At 50.4% G+C, this 16,545-nt stretch overlaps 2 protein-coding genes across 3 annotated transcripts in view; one reads left to right on the top strand and one right to left on the bottom strand.

Moving 5' to 3' along the window:
- Window positions 1–16,545, bottom strand: part of LOC117153750 (uncharacterized) — a 257,976-nt gene that overhangs the window by 161,167 nt on the left and 80,264 nt on the right. For both annotated transcript variants that reach the window (XR_004463667.2, XM_033328099.2), the window contains exons 4-5: window positions 5,986–6,798; window positions 4,722–5,827 (exon numbers count right to left, since the gene is read on the bottom strand). Coding sequence is in view for 1 of the 2 variants with exons in the window: in XM_033328099.2 (XP_033183990.2) it covers window positions 4,722–5,827; window positions 5,986–6,798 (1,919 nt within the window). In the remaining variant the exon portion in view is untranslated. The remainder of the gene's footprint in view (window positions 1–4,721; window positions 5,828–5,985; window positions 6,799–16,545) is intronic.
- LOC117158751 (EF-hand calcium-binding domain-containing protein 11) overlaps window positions 1–16,545 on the top strand; it is a 122,403-nt gene that overhangs the window by 8,550 nt on the left and 97,308 nt on the right. The gene's annotated exons all lie outside the window — the stretch shown is intronic.

The raw sequence follows: 16,545 nt of genomic DNA on the forward strand, positions 1-16,545 counted from the left end.
GTCACGAACAGCGGAGAGAATGATGAACGGGAGCGTCGCGAGAACCGAGTAAAAAACTGAGGATGAAAGGGGAGAGGAAGAACGAGCGAGAACTAACGAAACGGGAACGTTGTTGTGGCGAACGGTGAAGAGACGAGCGGTGTGCTTCCATCAGGATCAAATTGAAAAGTAATATCGATACCGAAGCGTGACATAATTGCTCGCTCGCATTGGCTCGCGTAGCCGCAACTACGTCCGGCAAGATAATTACAAACTTCGCCCCTCTACCTGGTCTCTTTCTGAATCTCTTTCTCTTCTCCATACCCTGTCGATTGGCTCCGTTTTGCAGCTCGATGTACACGCGCTCATCCACAGCTATCGGCTTTTAATAATCGCTCGTGAAACTCGTTAAGATTCCGCACGGTTAATCGACGTAATACGCGCATTTCTCTTCTAATTGGCGAAATCGAGGTCTCAATCGGGACCGGGCGAAACCGGCCCCTTCGTTTCACCGATCAGCAACCAACGGGACCCGAAAATTAAGCGGCAACGTGAACGCGGCAACGAATTGTACACCGACAACACGGAGCTAGCTTATCAACGCGTGTCTACGACGACGACGTCTAAGAAGACGAACATCTCGTTGGCCGAGTGGCTCGAGCCGCGATTTCGAGCCAAGAATTCCACCCAACGTGCCGCGATCGTTAACGAAGCGTGGACACGAGACGAAACGGTCGTTTTAAATAGAAGATTAATTCCTGGGAACCTTTTAGCGTGATTTCGGTGATTCTTTATAGCCGCCCGACCCATGTAGGTATTACAGTGACATACGGACGTCGCTTAACTTAATAGTCGATGCGTTAACACTGGCTGGCGTTATAAAAGAAAAGATGGACAGGCCTACGTACGTGTCGCCCACGCGACGACACTGGGCGCCTAGCGTGCCTGCATTCACCTATACAACAACACGCTTGACTCGTGAAGAAAAAAGAAAAATATGAACCCCCTTCGACGAAGATAATCAGAGGTATCGCGCAGCGGATGTATTCTGCAGGAATTATTATACTAAACGAGGTGCCACGACCGGGTGCCAAGACACCGAGTATTATCCCATTAGAATAAATGCAAAGTAGAGTTCTACCTTCTCCCATCTCGATATACCTCTCATCTCTTTCCATCTCTTTTCCCGACCTCCTCGTCATCCCGACCGATTCTCTTCTTCCACGGTCTCTCGTCTCTCGTTTTCTCTCCGTTTCTCTCTATACACCGTTCTCGTCTCGTCAACGTACTCGTTACCTCTCTGTCTGTTTGGTACAGGCTCGCGTCTGGTCTGGTGCAAGGGTGGAAAATAGGAGGCAGCCGGAGCGGTAGGGCGCATTTACATGATATGAATATAATGGAGAGGGACGGGTCGCTGGCAAACCCGGACTGCGAGAGCGCTACCTGTTGAACGAAGAGTTCAAACCCACGGTGACCTACCGGATATATTCGGCCGGTGTGGACCGGCGCCCCAGCCTTCGAGGTCATTTCTGCATCTTCCATCCACCTCTTTTCCAGTTCACCGACACTTGTTAACTCGAGATACCGCTTCTCGAAGCGCGAGAAAATTGATCTCTTGGTTTTCGTGCGATTATTCTCTCCGTCCGGAAAAAAGAAAAATTTCGTTTAATCGGAATAAATCGCATATCGAGTATCAACCGCGTCGATACGTTTGCCTCCAAAATAGTGGAACAGCGACGGGAGCAATCGCCGTGAGAAGAAACAGTCCTTTCGGCGAGGAACAGAGAGTCGAGAGAATTACGCGAGAAAACTGAAGAGGAAATGTCACCTGTCCAATTAAGGACCACTCTCCTATCGACGATAAGATCTGGTGACGCGCGCACGAGACTAGACTCCGTTCTACGAAACACAGACAAACGTCGTCGCAGGCATAAATACGAGCACGTACGTATAGAAGAGAGCGTGTGTCATTCGACCAAGAGAACTCCGGATGTTTCCCTTCGTTTCGTCGATTCTCTTTCAACGCGTCCCTTCTCATCGAACAGTCACCGGTCTCTGTTGTATTATGCGTTCATCGAGCGCAGCGGAGTTAAACCGTGAGTACACATCGATGCATTTCAATATCAACCTCGTCCGATCGTTTCCTTTCGAGTTAATTCGCATTCTTGCTCCCTCTCCCTCCTGCCCCTACGCTCTTTCTCTGCCGATATTTCGACGAAAACACGCGACACAGTGTCGCGAAGGAGGTTATTCCTCGACGCTCGACATTGCAATTTCCAGGGAGGCGGCAAGCGATCGTCTCGTAAAAATCGTTCGGAGGCAACCGGAGCACGTTTCGAGAGGCGAAACGTTGCTGAAATAAAGGACAGGGAAATAAAGAGAAGCCCCCGGCGGCCGAAGGAAGAGTCGAACATCGAGTCGAGAAACGGAGGGGAGAAGCGTGAAGGCAATATAAAGGGCCAATAAAATCACGACGGTTAACAATACGGGCGGACTTGGCCCACCGCCTTCTTCGCCTCGCGTCCTCTCTCTGTTTCACACCTTCCCTCACTCCGTGCTTTACCCCCCATGGACAAGGGAACGCGACCTGCACCCACCCTTGGTCAATTTTATCTGTCGCGTCAGCTTCGCTAGAATCTCTTCTAGAACCGCTCCGGTGAACTTGTGAAATTCCAAGTTCACTTCAGTGCCCGGGCAAACCCATCGGGAAATTGACGCGTGGAGATAACACGAGGAAGAAGAAGAAGCCTGGAAGAAAAAAGCTCGTTGCCTGCCGTAATACGAGTGGCTATACTCGTTCCTTTCGATCCCCGAACGCGAGACGACGAAGCCGCGCCGAATATTCATGAAGTTCGAAAGTAACGGGACGACACTCGTATTCCGGCGACTTCGAGAGGCGGCTGTATTCGCAACGACCAAATACTTCGCCACAGACTACCGGTATACGTGGCGACCGATCATGGACGGGAACGAGGGAATATCGAGGGAAAAGGAAGGCGAATCTCGTTCGAAACGAGACAAGTTTCGCGTTCGGGGCTCAAAATAAATTCGCAAAGTCGTTTCGCTGGCGATTGTCTCCGGTACTGGCTGGTTCGAGAACGGCAGACGGAATGACCCTCGCGCGTTCACCGTTCAAACCAGTAGTCGTACGAAGAAACAGCAGATACGTCGTACGGCTGGCCGAAGCGCGATTAATTTCAATTCTCGTCGCACTCGGCCACTTCCTACGAGACGGTAAACACCGATTCCAACGAATCCCGGTACGAACAACGAAGGATAGCAAACAATGAAAGAAAGAGGAAGGACGCGAGGCGCCACTCTCTCGTGAGACGAGTCCATCGGAATCGTTCTCGCAGCCGGGTCACGATCACGTTCGAGGACCACTGTATTGCCGACGCCACGATCCATTAACGATATACGATTGCCTGTTCGGCCGTTTAAAGTCCGATCGAGCGAGAATCGCGACGGCGTTTATCGTCACCGATCGCCGGCACTAGCTCGAGGAAAACGCATTCCAGAAAACTTTTATCGCGACAGGCGCTGGTCGTTCGCGATTACTTCTGCTCCCGGATCTGGAATATTCTTCGAAATCGCGAAGCCTTACCTTTCGTTAACGCGCGACGCACGTCGTGGGACATTCCAGAGCGTAATTTTTCTTTCCACGAAGTACCGCGCGCCTTTTCCCGGGATCGTGTATTAATGACAGCGATTGAGAAAGCCTCGATTTCGCGATAGATCGTTATTAACCGCGCCGCTGGTAATTACCTTCAGCTAATAACTCGACATAGCGCTCGCGGACAACTGCGATCGTGCACCGTGTCGACGCGGTTAGTTTGCACTGCGTGCGCGCTCTCGATACCCGCGAACACGGATACAAAATACACGAAGACTGCCGTTCGACTTCGCAGCATCCAGCCAGAGGTAAGGTTTATTACGGACAGGTAGGTCGCGGCTAGGGTTAAAGGGAAAACACCCGTATCCCCGAGAAGAGGTTTATCCCGCCGCGTAAACCACATGCGATTTATGCTCGACCGAACGCTCTCACGCGAGCTCCCAGCTGCACGCTTTTCGTTCCAACATCGTTCGTCGAAGACGCGTGCCCCAGAGATCAAAGGTCCAGGCATCTCGAGAAAATCTGCAGCAACCCTCTGCGCAGCTCGCAACCGCTACCTTTGAGATCCTGTACCCTGTGAATCCGCGATTGTTCGCGAGAACGCAACTCCTTCTTCCTTTCAGACCTTCGCGTCACGCACACGAGAACAGAGAGAATCGAGCCCTTGGATGTTTAATTGGCTCCAGTTCGCTTTGTTTTCAGAACTGGATGGTCTGTTTCCGTGCCAACGTATTAAGAACGGCGCTCGCGAAAATCAAAAAAAAAAAAGAAAACTGCTACACTCTGGTTAGTGAGAAAAAACGAAACAAATAAAAAACAATACGCGTTAGGTTAGAAAGCTACGATTTCGAAATACAAGAGGGTCGAATGCACGAATAGCTTACGGGAATATTCCGTGTCGCACGACGATACGTTTCGTCAAAGGTGAACGATACGTTCTGTTCGCCGACCGAACGAACGTCCAGCCGAAGGAGGCGTCGCGTAAACAAACGGTAGTCAGACAGCGGACAATTACAGATAGCCAGAAGGAACAATGACCAGAGAAGAATGAACGGCAGAGTCGTAAATCTTTAGCGGAAACAGGTGGACGCGCGTGATCGCGAGTAGTATAGTTGATTGAGTAACTGACCTTGCGAAGAAAGCTGCGGCTGCGCTGGCCTGCGCCGGCGTCCCTGGTACCCCGCTCACGTTGTACGAGTACTTGGTCTCCTGGTACACTTGATACGCGCTTTGCGGCTTCGAGTGCGACGATCGGTGATAATAGTGATCGGCGTACACGCTCTTCTCCGCTGGACGTTCACCGGCGACCTTGGACAGGCCGTAACTCTGCATCGCGGACGAGGAGGACGTTTTCGAGTGACACTTCTCGTGACCGTTCTTCTCCGGCCCGTGCAAATGCGATTTCTCGTGGGCAGAAACAACCGTCGGCTTATCGATAGTCCCGTACGATTTGAAATCGTAACCCTTTAACTCGCCGTAGTACTTAATGTTCTCGACCTTGAACCCGTGACCGACATCGTGACTCTTAGATTTGCCGGTCTCGTGCTTCCCGTAACCGAGTTCTTGCGCCGATTTCATTCTATCCCCGCACTTTCCGATGCCCTCGATACCGTGAAGAATCGCCTTCGTCGACGGTTTCTCGATCTTCAACATCGATCTATCGCACAAACGTCCTTGCACCGCCTCACTGGCCTTCAGCAAAGAATCCACGGCACCCTTGTACCGGTCGCACGTCGACGAATCGCACGGCACACCGGAACCACCGTGGCAAACATTACCAGAAACGGTACCACAACCACCACCGGTTCCCACACCGATTCCGCAAGACCGATTTTGATGATGGTGGAACGATTTGGACGAGTCCGCGTGACACCTCGACGACGATATCACTTCGCAGTCCTCGGTACCATCCTCGTACGTCTCCTCCTTGGTCGAGTTATTATTGTTATTGTTGTTCGGGCAACGCGTGTCGCACGACTTGTACGGGAGTCGCGACCGCGACGAAGGACCGCGTGTTGCTTCTCGCGCGGTTGGCGTGATACTGGCCAGATTAGAGGGCGTCTCGGCGCCATGAGTGCCGCCGGTTCCCCTGCTGGAGTTACCACCACCGCCGCTGCCGCCACCGCCAACGCCACCACCGGTACCGGTACCTATACTCCCTCCTCCTATTCCTCCTCCTCCTCCTCCTCCTCCTCCTCCTCCTACTCCTCCACCTTGTCGTTTGCTCCTGTCCTCCTGTCCAATTGACAACATTACGCGTTACCGCTAATTGTTCTGAATTCGTGAAAACTTAATTCCCGCAGGAAACTGGGAATGTAGGAATCCAGGGAACAGGAAAATGATTCTTGGCAACATGAGAGGAACGCAATTATACATACGAGAGTCGGACTCACCTGTACGCGTTTGTAATCGTCCTGACGTCTAGCCACTTCCGAGTACTTCGGAGGCGGTTCGGACCTCGGCGGCGTCTCCTGATACTTGGGCGGTCTGTCGAATTGTCTGTACTTGGGTGGATCGATGTAAGGATTGTTCTGATGCCTGTAATAATTTGGCAGTTGACATTCCGTTAGGTCAGACTGCGATCTATTCAGCTGATAGTTCGGCGGCGCGCTCGTCTTCTGTTCCTGATGGCCCTGCTTCGCGTGCTTCGGAGGGATCGCTTTTTCCTGGACGGTGTGCGACTTGTCCCGTTTGTCGCTTCTGTCCTTGCAGCTCTCGAACTTGCCGTCTTTCGCCTTTTCTTGCGTCGCGGGCCCATCGATCTCGTAGAAGGTCAGTTCTTTTTTGCCCTGGCCCTTCTCCACCGCGGAACGATGAGCCTTCGAATGATGTTGAACGTTCTCCGCTCTGACGGGCGGATCGATCTGATAGAAAGTTAATTCTCGCGAATCTTGCGACTTGGATCGTGTCTCGTGGGTCGAATGATGCTGTCTCTCGGGCTGCGAGTGACTCCGCAAGTACCTCTGATCGATTTTCCCGACACCGTCCTGATGCCTCGACGATAATCTCGCGAACCTCTCGTTCAGCCCCAGTCTGACCGAGTTGCGACCGTACTCCAGATACTCGTCGCCGTACTTGAACACTTGCCGCGGCTTATATTTCTCCTCGAACTGCGAGTAGTTGTAAGTGTTGAAGCCCACCTGATTAAAATTTCTGCTGAGATTGGACGAATCGTAATCGGTCGACGTGACAGCTTCCATGTTTATCTGAAACGAAAGAGCCGAGAAATGAACGTTACTCTGACTCTGAATGAACGTAGGGTAAAAGAGGAGTCGCGACGCGGAAGGCCGAAAACGGCAGGAAGATCCAGAAGGGCTACGCTTCGAGTCGGGAGGAGAAAACGATTCAAGGGCGCTCGACGAAGCAAAGGAATAAGAAGAAGGACTCGGGGCAGGCCGGAGACCATAAATCGGGGAACGTCTTACTCCTAAATGCCCGCAGTATTTACCGTGAAACAAAAAACCACGGTGCGATAAATAAAATCTGACACCGAGGGGGCGTGTCTTCGCGTCTCTGTCTACCTCTGTTTCGCGGATAAAGCGCCGCTGCTTCTTCTTCCTCTTCTGCTTCTTTCTGCGGTTCTTTCGCTCGGCCCCGAGAAAAGCGGTCCGAGCGAACCCCTGGTCCGAAACGTCTGAAGAGGGTTGCAGGAAGCCGGTCTCCTTCGCTCGGCTCCGAATTCCACGTCGAAAATCGAGTCGCGCTCGAGGAACCGGTTCGCACCTCCGGACCCGAAGGCCAATCGATTGCGCGTGTATGTGTGCACGTTGCGAGAGAGCCGCTTTCACGATACAACCGTGATCACGCGGGTTTCTCTCGTCTTTTTCACTTTTTTTCTCTTCGCTGCTCGAGCCCTTATCCAGAGTACGCTGCGAGGCAGTGGCACCGGCAGATGCGAGATCGCGATTAGACGATTCGACGAACTCGCAGCAATCCGCTTTCGACGAGATTGCGCCCTGCCAGCTTCCCTTCTCCGCGGGGGACAATTGCGCTCGTCGCTCTAATATCGCGAATTAAAATTCGAATTAACGTCCGAATGACTCGAGACCAAGTCGAGAACAAGAGGGAAGAAAAGTGGAAAAGACATTATGGGAAATATGCCTAGCCGTCGATTATTCCTCCGGTAATCGGTGCTTTCGAGCTGCCTCGATGGCTAATCTTTTGACCTGAAATCAAATTTCGCTGATCGAGCTCGGTCGAGAGAGCAACGTTTGACAAGTAATCGTTGCCGGGTCACCGGGTATATCGGAGTTCATAACTTCTTCTAGAACATCGAGAGTGCCCCCTCAGGGGCCTCGGTTATATATTACCAGCTGTAATGAAGACTCCAACGGCAGCGAGCTACCGAGCCACAGCCTTGTTTATCACCTTACCTCAAATATACAATTAACATGTTGAAAAGGCGCCCGAAGCACACGAAATCGCAATCTTCCTTTGCTCCGCACCGACGAAAGAAAGGGTTGCGAAGCCTGCATTCAGTCTCGTTACCTCGTACACGGCTCGTTAAAGCGTGTCTGGATCTTTAGCCCACAATCCCTTCCCTCATCCTCGAACTATCTCTCGAAAGAGACTGTCGGAATTTACTGGTCGCGACCGACCGAATCACCGCAGATTTTCCAAGATTCGTTCACGGTCGTCGAGCTTATCGATCAAAGAGATCGATCGCTTTTCGAAACTTGCGTCAAACTGGCCTGAATACTAGGGGAGGGGGGAGGGGCGCGATCGACTTTTCCCGACTGAACACAGCTGCCATTATTAAATATAATTAAAGAGAAAGGTTGTCCAGAGCGGAGGGAGTCTAGAAGCTGCGTCATTCATCGGCCATTTTCTTCCAATTATATTCAAAGAGACCGGAATAATTCGCTCTCGACACCAGAAAATTAATCTTCGATCTTGATCGAAATACGCGCCAAGCGGAGTACGTCGACTCGACGGACGAGGTGAAAACGACGCGGCGGAGAAAGAACAGACCGGAAGTATCGGTTGCAAATAAGAATGACGCGGTCGATCGTTCGGCGCTGGATTCGATACTTCGGCCGACTCGCTACGTAGACAACGTGTCCCCGAATGCACGATACGCGCAATATTGATAGTCCGTCGCGGCAGAACTCTCATTTATCTTCATCCTTCAATTTCCCGTGTACACGTGCTCGATCGTCCGCGCCCGCTCACCTCGCCAGAAATAAAAGAAGGCTACCGTGTTTTCTAAAGTACACGCGCCGAGAGCGATAGTCCTCCGAACGTATTCCAAGCGTCGCCATCCGATCCGGCTACGCGACGGATATTGCATCGAATCGGCTAGAAAGTCTTTTCAGCCTTTCCAACTACCCGGAGGATAGATAGACCCGGCGCGCGTCTCGCCGATGTATCTTCTGCATTTCCCCTCGCCGATTATTTATCTCGTCTCCGTAGCAATCTTTCGAAAATTAATGGATCCGCCAAACTTCGCGAGTTTATACCGTCTTTAACGCTGCATCTTTAATAACCCAACAATGTAAGCTTCTTTGCGCGCGGATCACGGTTCGATATTATTAACGAGGGGGCCGATAATTACGTATCATCCTTCTTTGGCTATCAATCATGTTACGATTATAAAGCGATTCACGAGAGCAACGTTAAGATGAAACTCGAGCACCTTTCGTGGAATCTTCCAGCGTATAACGACATTGATACTGGTGAAACGCGAGGCGACTTTCTTCGTGCCTCGTAACTATCTACTGCGAGCATAAATATTAATAGAATTTTTGAAAGTTCCATTCCGGAAGACGATAATAACGTTGTTTGCGTTGGCAATAATAAGCTTCGTTACAGAACGACGGAGTTGGACGCGGGCCCGTGCCGTGTCTGCGAACGGGGCCCCGTAATTACGGTTACCGGTGAAATTATTCAGGCAGTCGCGCTATATACACGGGGTGTCCGCGGAGGAAACGACCACCTTCGCGCAGACGGTCGACCGATTAGTATTATTAGCGGCGCTAGGCGAAATCGGTAAGCGATTCCCTGCTGTTTCGCCCTTTTCCTTTTTTTCCTTTTCGTCGAGTCGCGTCGGTACATTCCACGTGCTGCACCGGAATTTATCTCTCGACATCGGAAACGCGGTGCCCATGGAGAAAAAACTCGGTTGATCACAGTGTTCAACGCCACGGTTGATAATCGTCCCCCCGACAAAAGAGAAATCGTGTCCCCGATCGTAATAACGAGTGAACCGTGAGCATAATTAATCTCAAGCAGAACGAGAGACGGTTTCCAAGAAATTCTCTTGGAGGACACGAAAAAGCGAGAGTCTTGCGACGCAAGAAAGGCTAACGAAGTCGATGCTTGAACGTTCTCGAGAATACCGACGAACCTTCTTACCGTGACCTCGCGAGGCTAATTAGTCGTTTAACCGACGATGGTTGTCGAAAATAGCGGTGGTTTCGAGTCGACGGACTGGCCTGCGTCGTTGGTTCCACCCTCGCAGCCGAGTCGAAACGCCGCAAACTGCAGCGAAAAGGAGCAACGGGACGTGGAGGGAGATGCCGGTGCTGAGGTACGAGCGGCATTTCTCTTGGCAATTTGCGAATTATTAATTTAACCGTCCCCCTTTAACGCTACGAAGCCCGCGGCTAATATTTTCCCCGGAACCACCAACAGTGGCAAGGGGGGATGGATGTAGGAGCTTGTCGGAGAAGGGAGACGGAATTTGCGGAGAGAGGGATGAAGCGAGAAAGACGGGACGGAAAGGAGGTTGAGAGAACTAGGAGAAGCGGTGGAAGGAGTTGGCACGATGTAGATGGTCGTATGGTCTCGCCATGGTACCCTTGGTTAACGTGCAAACGTGCCCGAAACAAAGTTCCACGTCCGAACACGAAATAAAGGCAGGTAACAAACTCGATTGTGGTTATCGAGCTCGCAAACCGCTGCCACCGCGCGATAAATATTACGAAGAAGAAAACCACTTGACCGTTTCATTAGCTGCCAGTACGCGCAGCTCTGTTGTTCTTCTTCGAGTGGCAAAGGACACCAAGAAAACAAAAGATCGCGTTTAAAATTATATTCCTGTAATACACGGTTCTACGTTCAGTAGGAAAATCAATGGAATCTGCGAAACCATTTCACGACGAAACGATTATATCCCCGATTGTTCGTAAACCTAATTTATCGTCCGCTTATTGTTTCGCGTAACTAATCGATTTCGCGAGCGGGCGACCACCGACCGAGAGATCGTCGAGCGCGATTCGTAGCTAACCGCCAGCTAAAAACAACAAAACGGCTCCACTCACACGGAATCATAACTGGATTTCCCCCTGGTGGATGGGTTAACGGGGCCGGTACATATCCGATTTTCACAGCGGACTGACCTGTCTCAATGCCATCATCCCCTCCCTCGCCGTGCACAGCGATCAAATTAGAGACGGCCGGTTGGTCGAACGAACGAGGATGTCTTCCTTCATTCTGTCGAGTGTTTTGTTTCGGAATAAAGTGGTTTGTTACGGTGAAGGGGTTAATATTCCGAGCTAAACTATACCGTCGAGGCCTATACAGACTGGGACGCGATCGCTGGCAACGCTGCATCCCAACCGTCGTTAAGTTGTCTCGGCAATTTGTTGAAGTCGCCAAGATCGCAGACTCTCTCTTTTTCTTCGATTCTTGCAATTATTACACGCGTGAAAGCGAGATCAGCAGCTACGGCAGGTGAATCCACGTTTCAAGCGAAAGTGACGTGGACGCGAACCTCGGCACCTCAGACGTCGATCGACTGAAATCGGCCGATTTCTAAGCGTGCAATTATCAGATCTGTACAGACAACCGACTGTCGGCATACAACGTTGCCGGCAATAGTATGTCAGTGTGTACAGGCCTGTAGATCATCGCTGCGATTTTCCTATCAAGAGCGTTTCATTGTTCCCGCGATAATTTACGAGTTTTTGTAAAAGAAACAGATCGGCCTGAATTATTAATTCCTCGCGACTCGCCTGTTCGTAGCCGCGAATACTATCGCGCACAAACTTCCGCTCGATCCTCCACAAGGACGATTTTTTTATTCCGCGGGATAGGTGGAAATAGAAGAGGGTCGGCGGGAACGGAATAAGGGACGCGTCTCTTTTAATATCGGCGGCGCTAAGGGCTTTTGAAAGGCGTGCGTAGAACCGCTAGATTCCGCTGATCGACTAACTGACACGAGGGCGTTAAAGGAGCCGTCGCGTCACGGCCAAAGAGCCAGACAAAGGGAAAACTCAAGGATAACGGTCGAAGATAGAAAAGCGGAGCAGAGAGCAATCTCTTACGCTCGAGTTTGCCCTATGCATTGCAGGCAACATCCCCTCCCCTCTCCCTGATCACTTCGAATAATCATCGCGGGACACAGTCAGCTCTCTCGCATCGCTGCATCTACGAAAATGAGGAACGAAGCAGCCCAAGACCGGCTGAACCACCGCGAAAAACAACAGTATCTAGACTGCCGGATTGCACGTGGATCGTGCAATCGCCTTTGACGTTCACAGAGACGAGAAAACGGTATTCGTGTCAACTAAAAAACCTAGATTCGCCACGGAGTAAATATGAGATCTATCTGTTAATATATTTAGAGGCAGACGACGATGATTTATCGGATTCCATGGTTAATCTTATCATTCGACGATGGAGAATCACGCGAGTAACAGATCAGGAAGATGATCGCGCACGTTACACCCTTGTAAGAGAATTTCAGCGTCTATCGATTGTGTCGCTTTCGGCATTTTCTTCCTGGACTGCGAAAGAATACAACGCCCACCGACTCTGTGCAATATTTCTCCAGCAACTAATCCCTTTAATGCAGCTCCGTTTAGACCGAGGAAATCCGGTACACTCAGCGTTGATAAAGTTTTAAATTATTTCCGTTATTTTGCTAACTCTACCCTTGTACGTTTGTCTCGCGGACGTCTGGAGAAACGTGGTGCAGGACGTATCCGCGATGCATAAGATCTACGGATTAATTGAATACGTAATAAGAAGCCGAATTGAAAAGCAGCATTGTTAATGGGGCGCCAGTCGACGGACGCCAGGAAGCGACCCACCGTTCGTTCTGGAAATTGAATGAACAGCTACATTATGGAAATTGAACGAACAAGGCTGAAATCATCCGTTCGTCTGTCAATGGCGTCTCTCGTGTCGTAGGCTGTCGTGAAAATTTACTCTACTTTGGTCTCAATTTTAATGTTTTATATTCTACGAAGAAAAGGAGGGAAAAACGTGTAACGGTGCTTGAAAAAAAAAAAACTGCATCACGCGTTAGTATAGCGAGAGAACAACGAACGGCGAATCGAATTTGAAGAACGTCCGCACGGAAAGTGCCGACAAGGACGTCACGAACCTTTTAAAGCTCTCTGTTATCCTTGGCGGGCTCCCGAAGGACACTCTTATCTCCGGCCCGCTGTTTGCTTTGTGGATCTTAACAGGGTAACGTTCGCTGCCAGAAACGGTCCACGAGAAATTCTACATTGGCGAGTAACCGGCCGGCGCGAAGGGTCGAGTAGTGAAATAACAAGACCGAAATGCACGAGGGTGAACGCGAGTAACGCGGACGAAGGCAGAGAATGCGCGTCCCGGAGAAAATGAGAGGAACGTGTACGATGGAGAAAGACGGACGAAGAGAGACACGAGGATAAGACGACAATCCGGTGCGCAAATGCCAGCGGGATTTAGATCGGACGTCTCTAATGGCAGTAGGATTTCAATGGCAAATGGCACCTGCCAGATCCTCGCCACTTGTTTGGCCAAAGGATTTGTAAAATCTGCAGAGATATCCATGCGGATACTTATGCCGCTTATAGACGATATCGGCAAGTAGAGGCAGGAATAAAACCGCCTCGTTGATTTAACAGGAATAAGTGCTGACGAATAATTGATGAAATCTCACAGGATAGTAGACAAAAAAATTGAAATCTCAGGACAACGGACGGTAGAAACGGGAAAATATCGTGCAAGTTTCTATAATACTACGGCCTGTACGACGCTGATCTTTTCAAGCGTTATTTGGTAACTATAAAGTAACTTAGGCACGTCCTACCATTTCTCAGAATGTATTTCTTTCGCCGCTACCGTCTTATATTACATCTCGAACATGTCTCCCCGCACTCATTATGATTTTTACCGGAGAACAAAGAAAAGGGGGAGCAGTGGATGCTGCTAACAAATCTCCGAATCACGAACTTTAACGGACCGCGAGAAGAGGGTCGTTAGCGGTACAAGCGTGAACAAATATTATTCGGGGGCAGTTCTTTCATCGAGTTTTTTTTTTGCGGCATTGCATATCCAACGATGCGATAGCATCTAAGGATCTCACGATCTTCGACGATCTCTGCGAGCCGATCGACTGTGGAAGACCGACAAAAAAGTGCACGTTACCCGCTCCAACGTGCAGCTCTTTCTAAAAGAAGACGAACGCCGTGTTATACTCCGCAGCAAAAACCGAACCTCCTCTACCCTCTCCCATTCGACAAGAGCAAACAATCTAACAAGCAAAAAGTCCCTTTTACGTCCCGAGTACCGAGAGAGAGTTGCTCAATGCTTGTTAAGAGAAGCAGGCCCGTCTTTCCGAGTGTCTTGCCTCTCCTGTTGGCAAAAGAAAGAAGAAAAAAGAGTGGAGGGAGGGACGAAGGGGCGGAGTGGCAGGGAGGGACAGGTGAAAGGGAGAAAACGGACGAAAAGCACGACGGGGGTTGTGTCCTTCGTTAGGAGACGTTAGCGAGGCACCTGGTGCACGATTACGCTCGCGCCACGCGCACATGGGGTTCCGTCGCGCTGGTGATGGCGCCTCTATGAGGGTTGAAAGGCTCGTGGACGCCCGACGACATCATGACGGATGGGAACGTCAGCCTTAACAGTGGTGAGCTTCGTCAGCCTCCAAACAATAACGTTACGAATGTTTCGTTCTCGCAACGCTGTCCACTTTGGCCGTCTCGCTTTTACCGCGTCGAACTTTCCATCGTCATCGATCATTCACTGGTAATCGGGTACCGCGTGTACCAAACACCGCGTGCACCTAGAGTGGAATAAAATCAGAGGAAAAGATGGTCGATCGTTGATCATAGGCAGCATGGAAAATCGCTCGGAGGAAAGAACAACGGTGGAACGCGTCGTTTGCAGTCTTCGCGGAGGACTCGATTCCGAACGTCCTCCTCGACTCGGTATAAAGTATCAGGGCGAAAAGCAAGAGAGGAAGGACCACTTGGCTACGACAAAAGCGTTCCGCTGAATCACGCCACCCTTAAGAGGTCTCCTTGATTTATATCCAGGGAACGTCGCTTCTAAAGGACGACAAAGAAATTACTCGGCATTCGTAGGCTCGTTTGCCCGCTAGAAGAGCCAACCACCGTCGGGCTTTCGATCCGCGTAAAAAGCTAAGTTTCCAGAGAACGATCTCTGCTCGGGCCACGCTCGTAACAGACAGGCACAGTACCTTAAGCACAGGCGATGAAACGTCCCAACGAACGTCGTGACCGTGCGATAACAATGAGACTGCAGTTCACCAGCCGCGCGATCGAGTGAGATCGATAGATGGAAAAGCGAGAGTAACTTGTCGCGTCGACGGATGCTGCAGGAGGATTTGATGGATTTTAACCCCGACTGATATTCGATTACCGATCAACCTCCCTCGACCGATAATCCATTATAGTTCTTGCGTCCTCTCTCCCCAGGCTGAATATCTATTCCGCCAGTGACTCGTGCGTTTTCTGGAATTTATCAGCTAGAATTGGATCGCAAATGGGGTTTACACGGCATCTCGACTAATGGCAGGTGGATATATATGTAAGTAGTTTCCTAAGCGATGACCCGATGAGAAAATAATACGATAATAATTCGAAATCGAATTTTTGTTTTGTAACATCTGCGAAGCCTATACGTTGTCGATGATGAAATACCCGTTTACTTAAAATCGCAATATTTTCACGCATGTATACCGCTTTGTGGTATTCACCACTTTGAGTCGATTTGCAGGCACTTAGACGCTGCAGCCAGACAAATGTCTACGGTCCGAAGGAGACTATCGTGGGGAATAGTTGTTGCGGGTCTTCGGGATATTTGCACACTTGCGGTAGACGCTATGTTGCGGCTCGGGGGGATGAGTCGGTGTATCGTGATACACAGAAGGGAGAGAAAAGGGCGGGGTTCCTTTAATCTTCGCGGATCAAAACGTAGCGGTACGCTACGTCGCCACGAGACCGCCGCAACCAATACTCGCGTACGAGCGCGTGATTGCTCCGTGTGTTCGAGTGGAAGCCTAACGGCGTTTCAAAGGGGGCGAGCGACGCAAGGAAAATTGCATTGTAATTAAAACCGCGGCGTCTTTGTGGCCCCCTGCTCGAAAAATGCACGCGCGAACCCTGAGTGCACTCGGACTGCACGCGCGATTGTAAGCGTAAAGAGGACGCCGGTTGATATTATCGCGGGCAATAATCATTTACAATTGTTTCGTCACGCGTGCGACGGTTGGAAACGGCGTGCACTTTTCCTATGCGAAATAACGCACTCGCGACGGAAGGAGTAACGAACTTGGCAATGACCATGCTGAGGTTGAAGGCAACTCGCGAGAACGAAAGTTTTACGAAGCCAAAAGAAACGAAAGGAACGCAGAGAGCAAGGCTCGCGCCACCATGCCATTGAGAGCGAATTCTATTTAAAACAAAGAGAACTATTGGGACGAGTAACGAATCTTCTTTACGATCCATAAATCAGCGGTAGCCGAGTTGGAACTTTAATTGCGTTCGAACGAGTGGCCCTATTCCAATTTTCTTATGACCAGTCACGGCTCGATATATAGAGCTTCCTCGAGAAGTAACTTTCGAAAGAAAAACTTGCTTCGATGAATGTACTCGCGGCATTTGCTCTCCGAGATTCCAAGGACAATTTTACACCAACCCCCAGTCGTTTAATTTTTTCCGCAAATATCCCGGGTCTTGGATCACTTCCGACCAATGAAACACAGCATACAC

Source organism: Bombus vancouverensis, chromosome 8 (genome assembly GCF_051014615.1).
Source record: "Bombus vancouverensis nearcticus chromosome 8, iyBomVanc1_principal, whole genome shotgun sequence".
In the NCBI taxonomy this organism is placed as follows: Eukaryota; Metazoa; Arthropoda; class Insecta; order Hymenoptera; family Apidae; genus Bombus; species Bombus vancouverensis.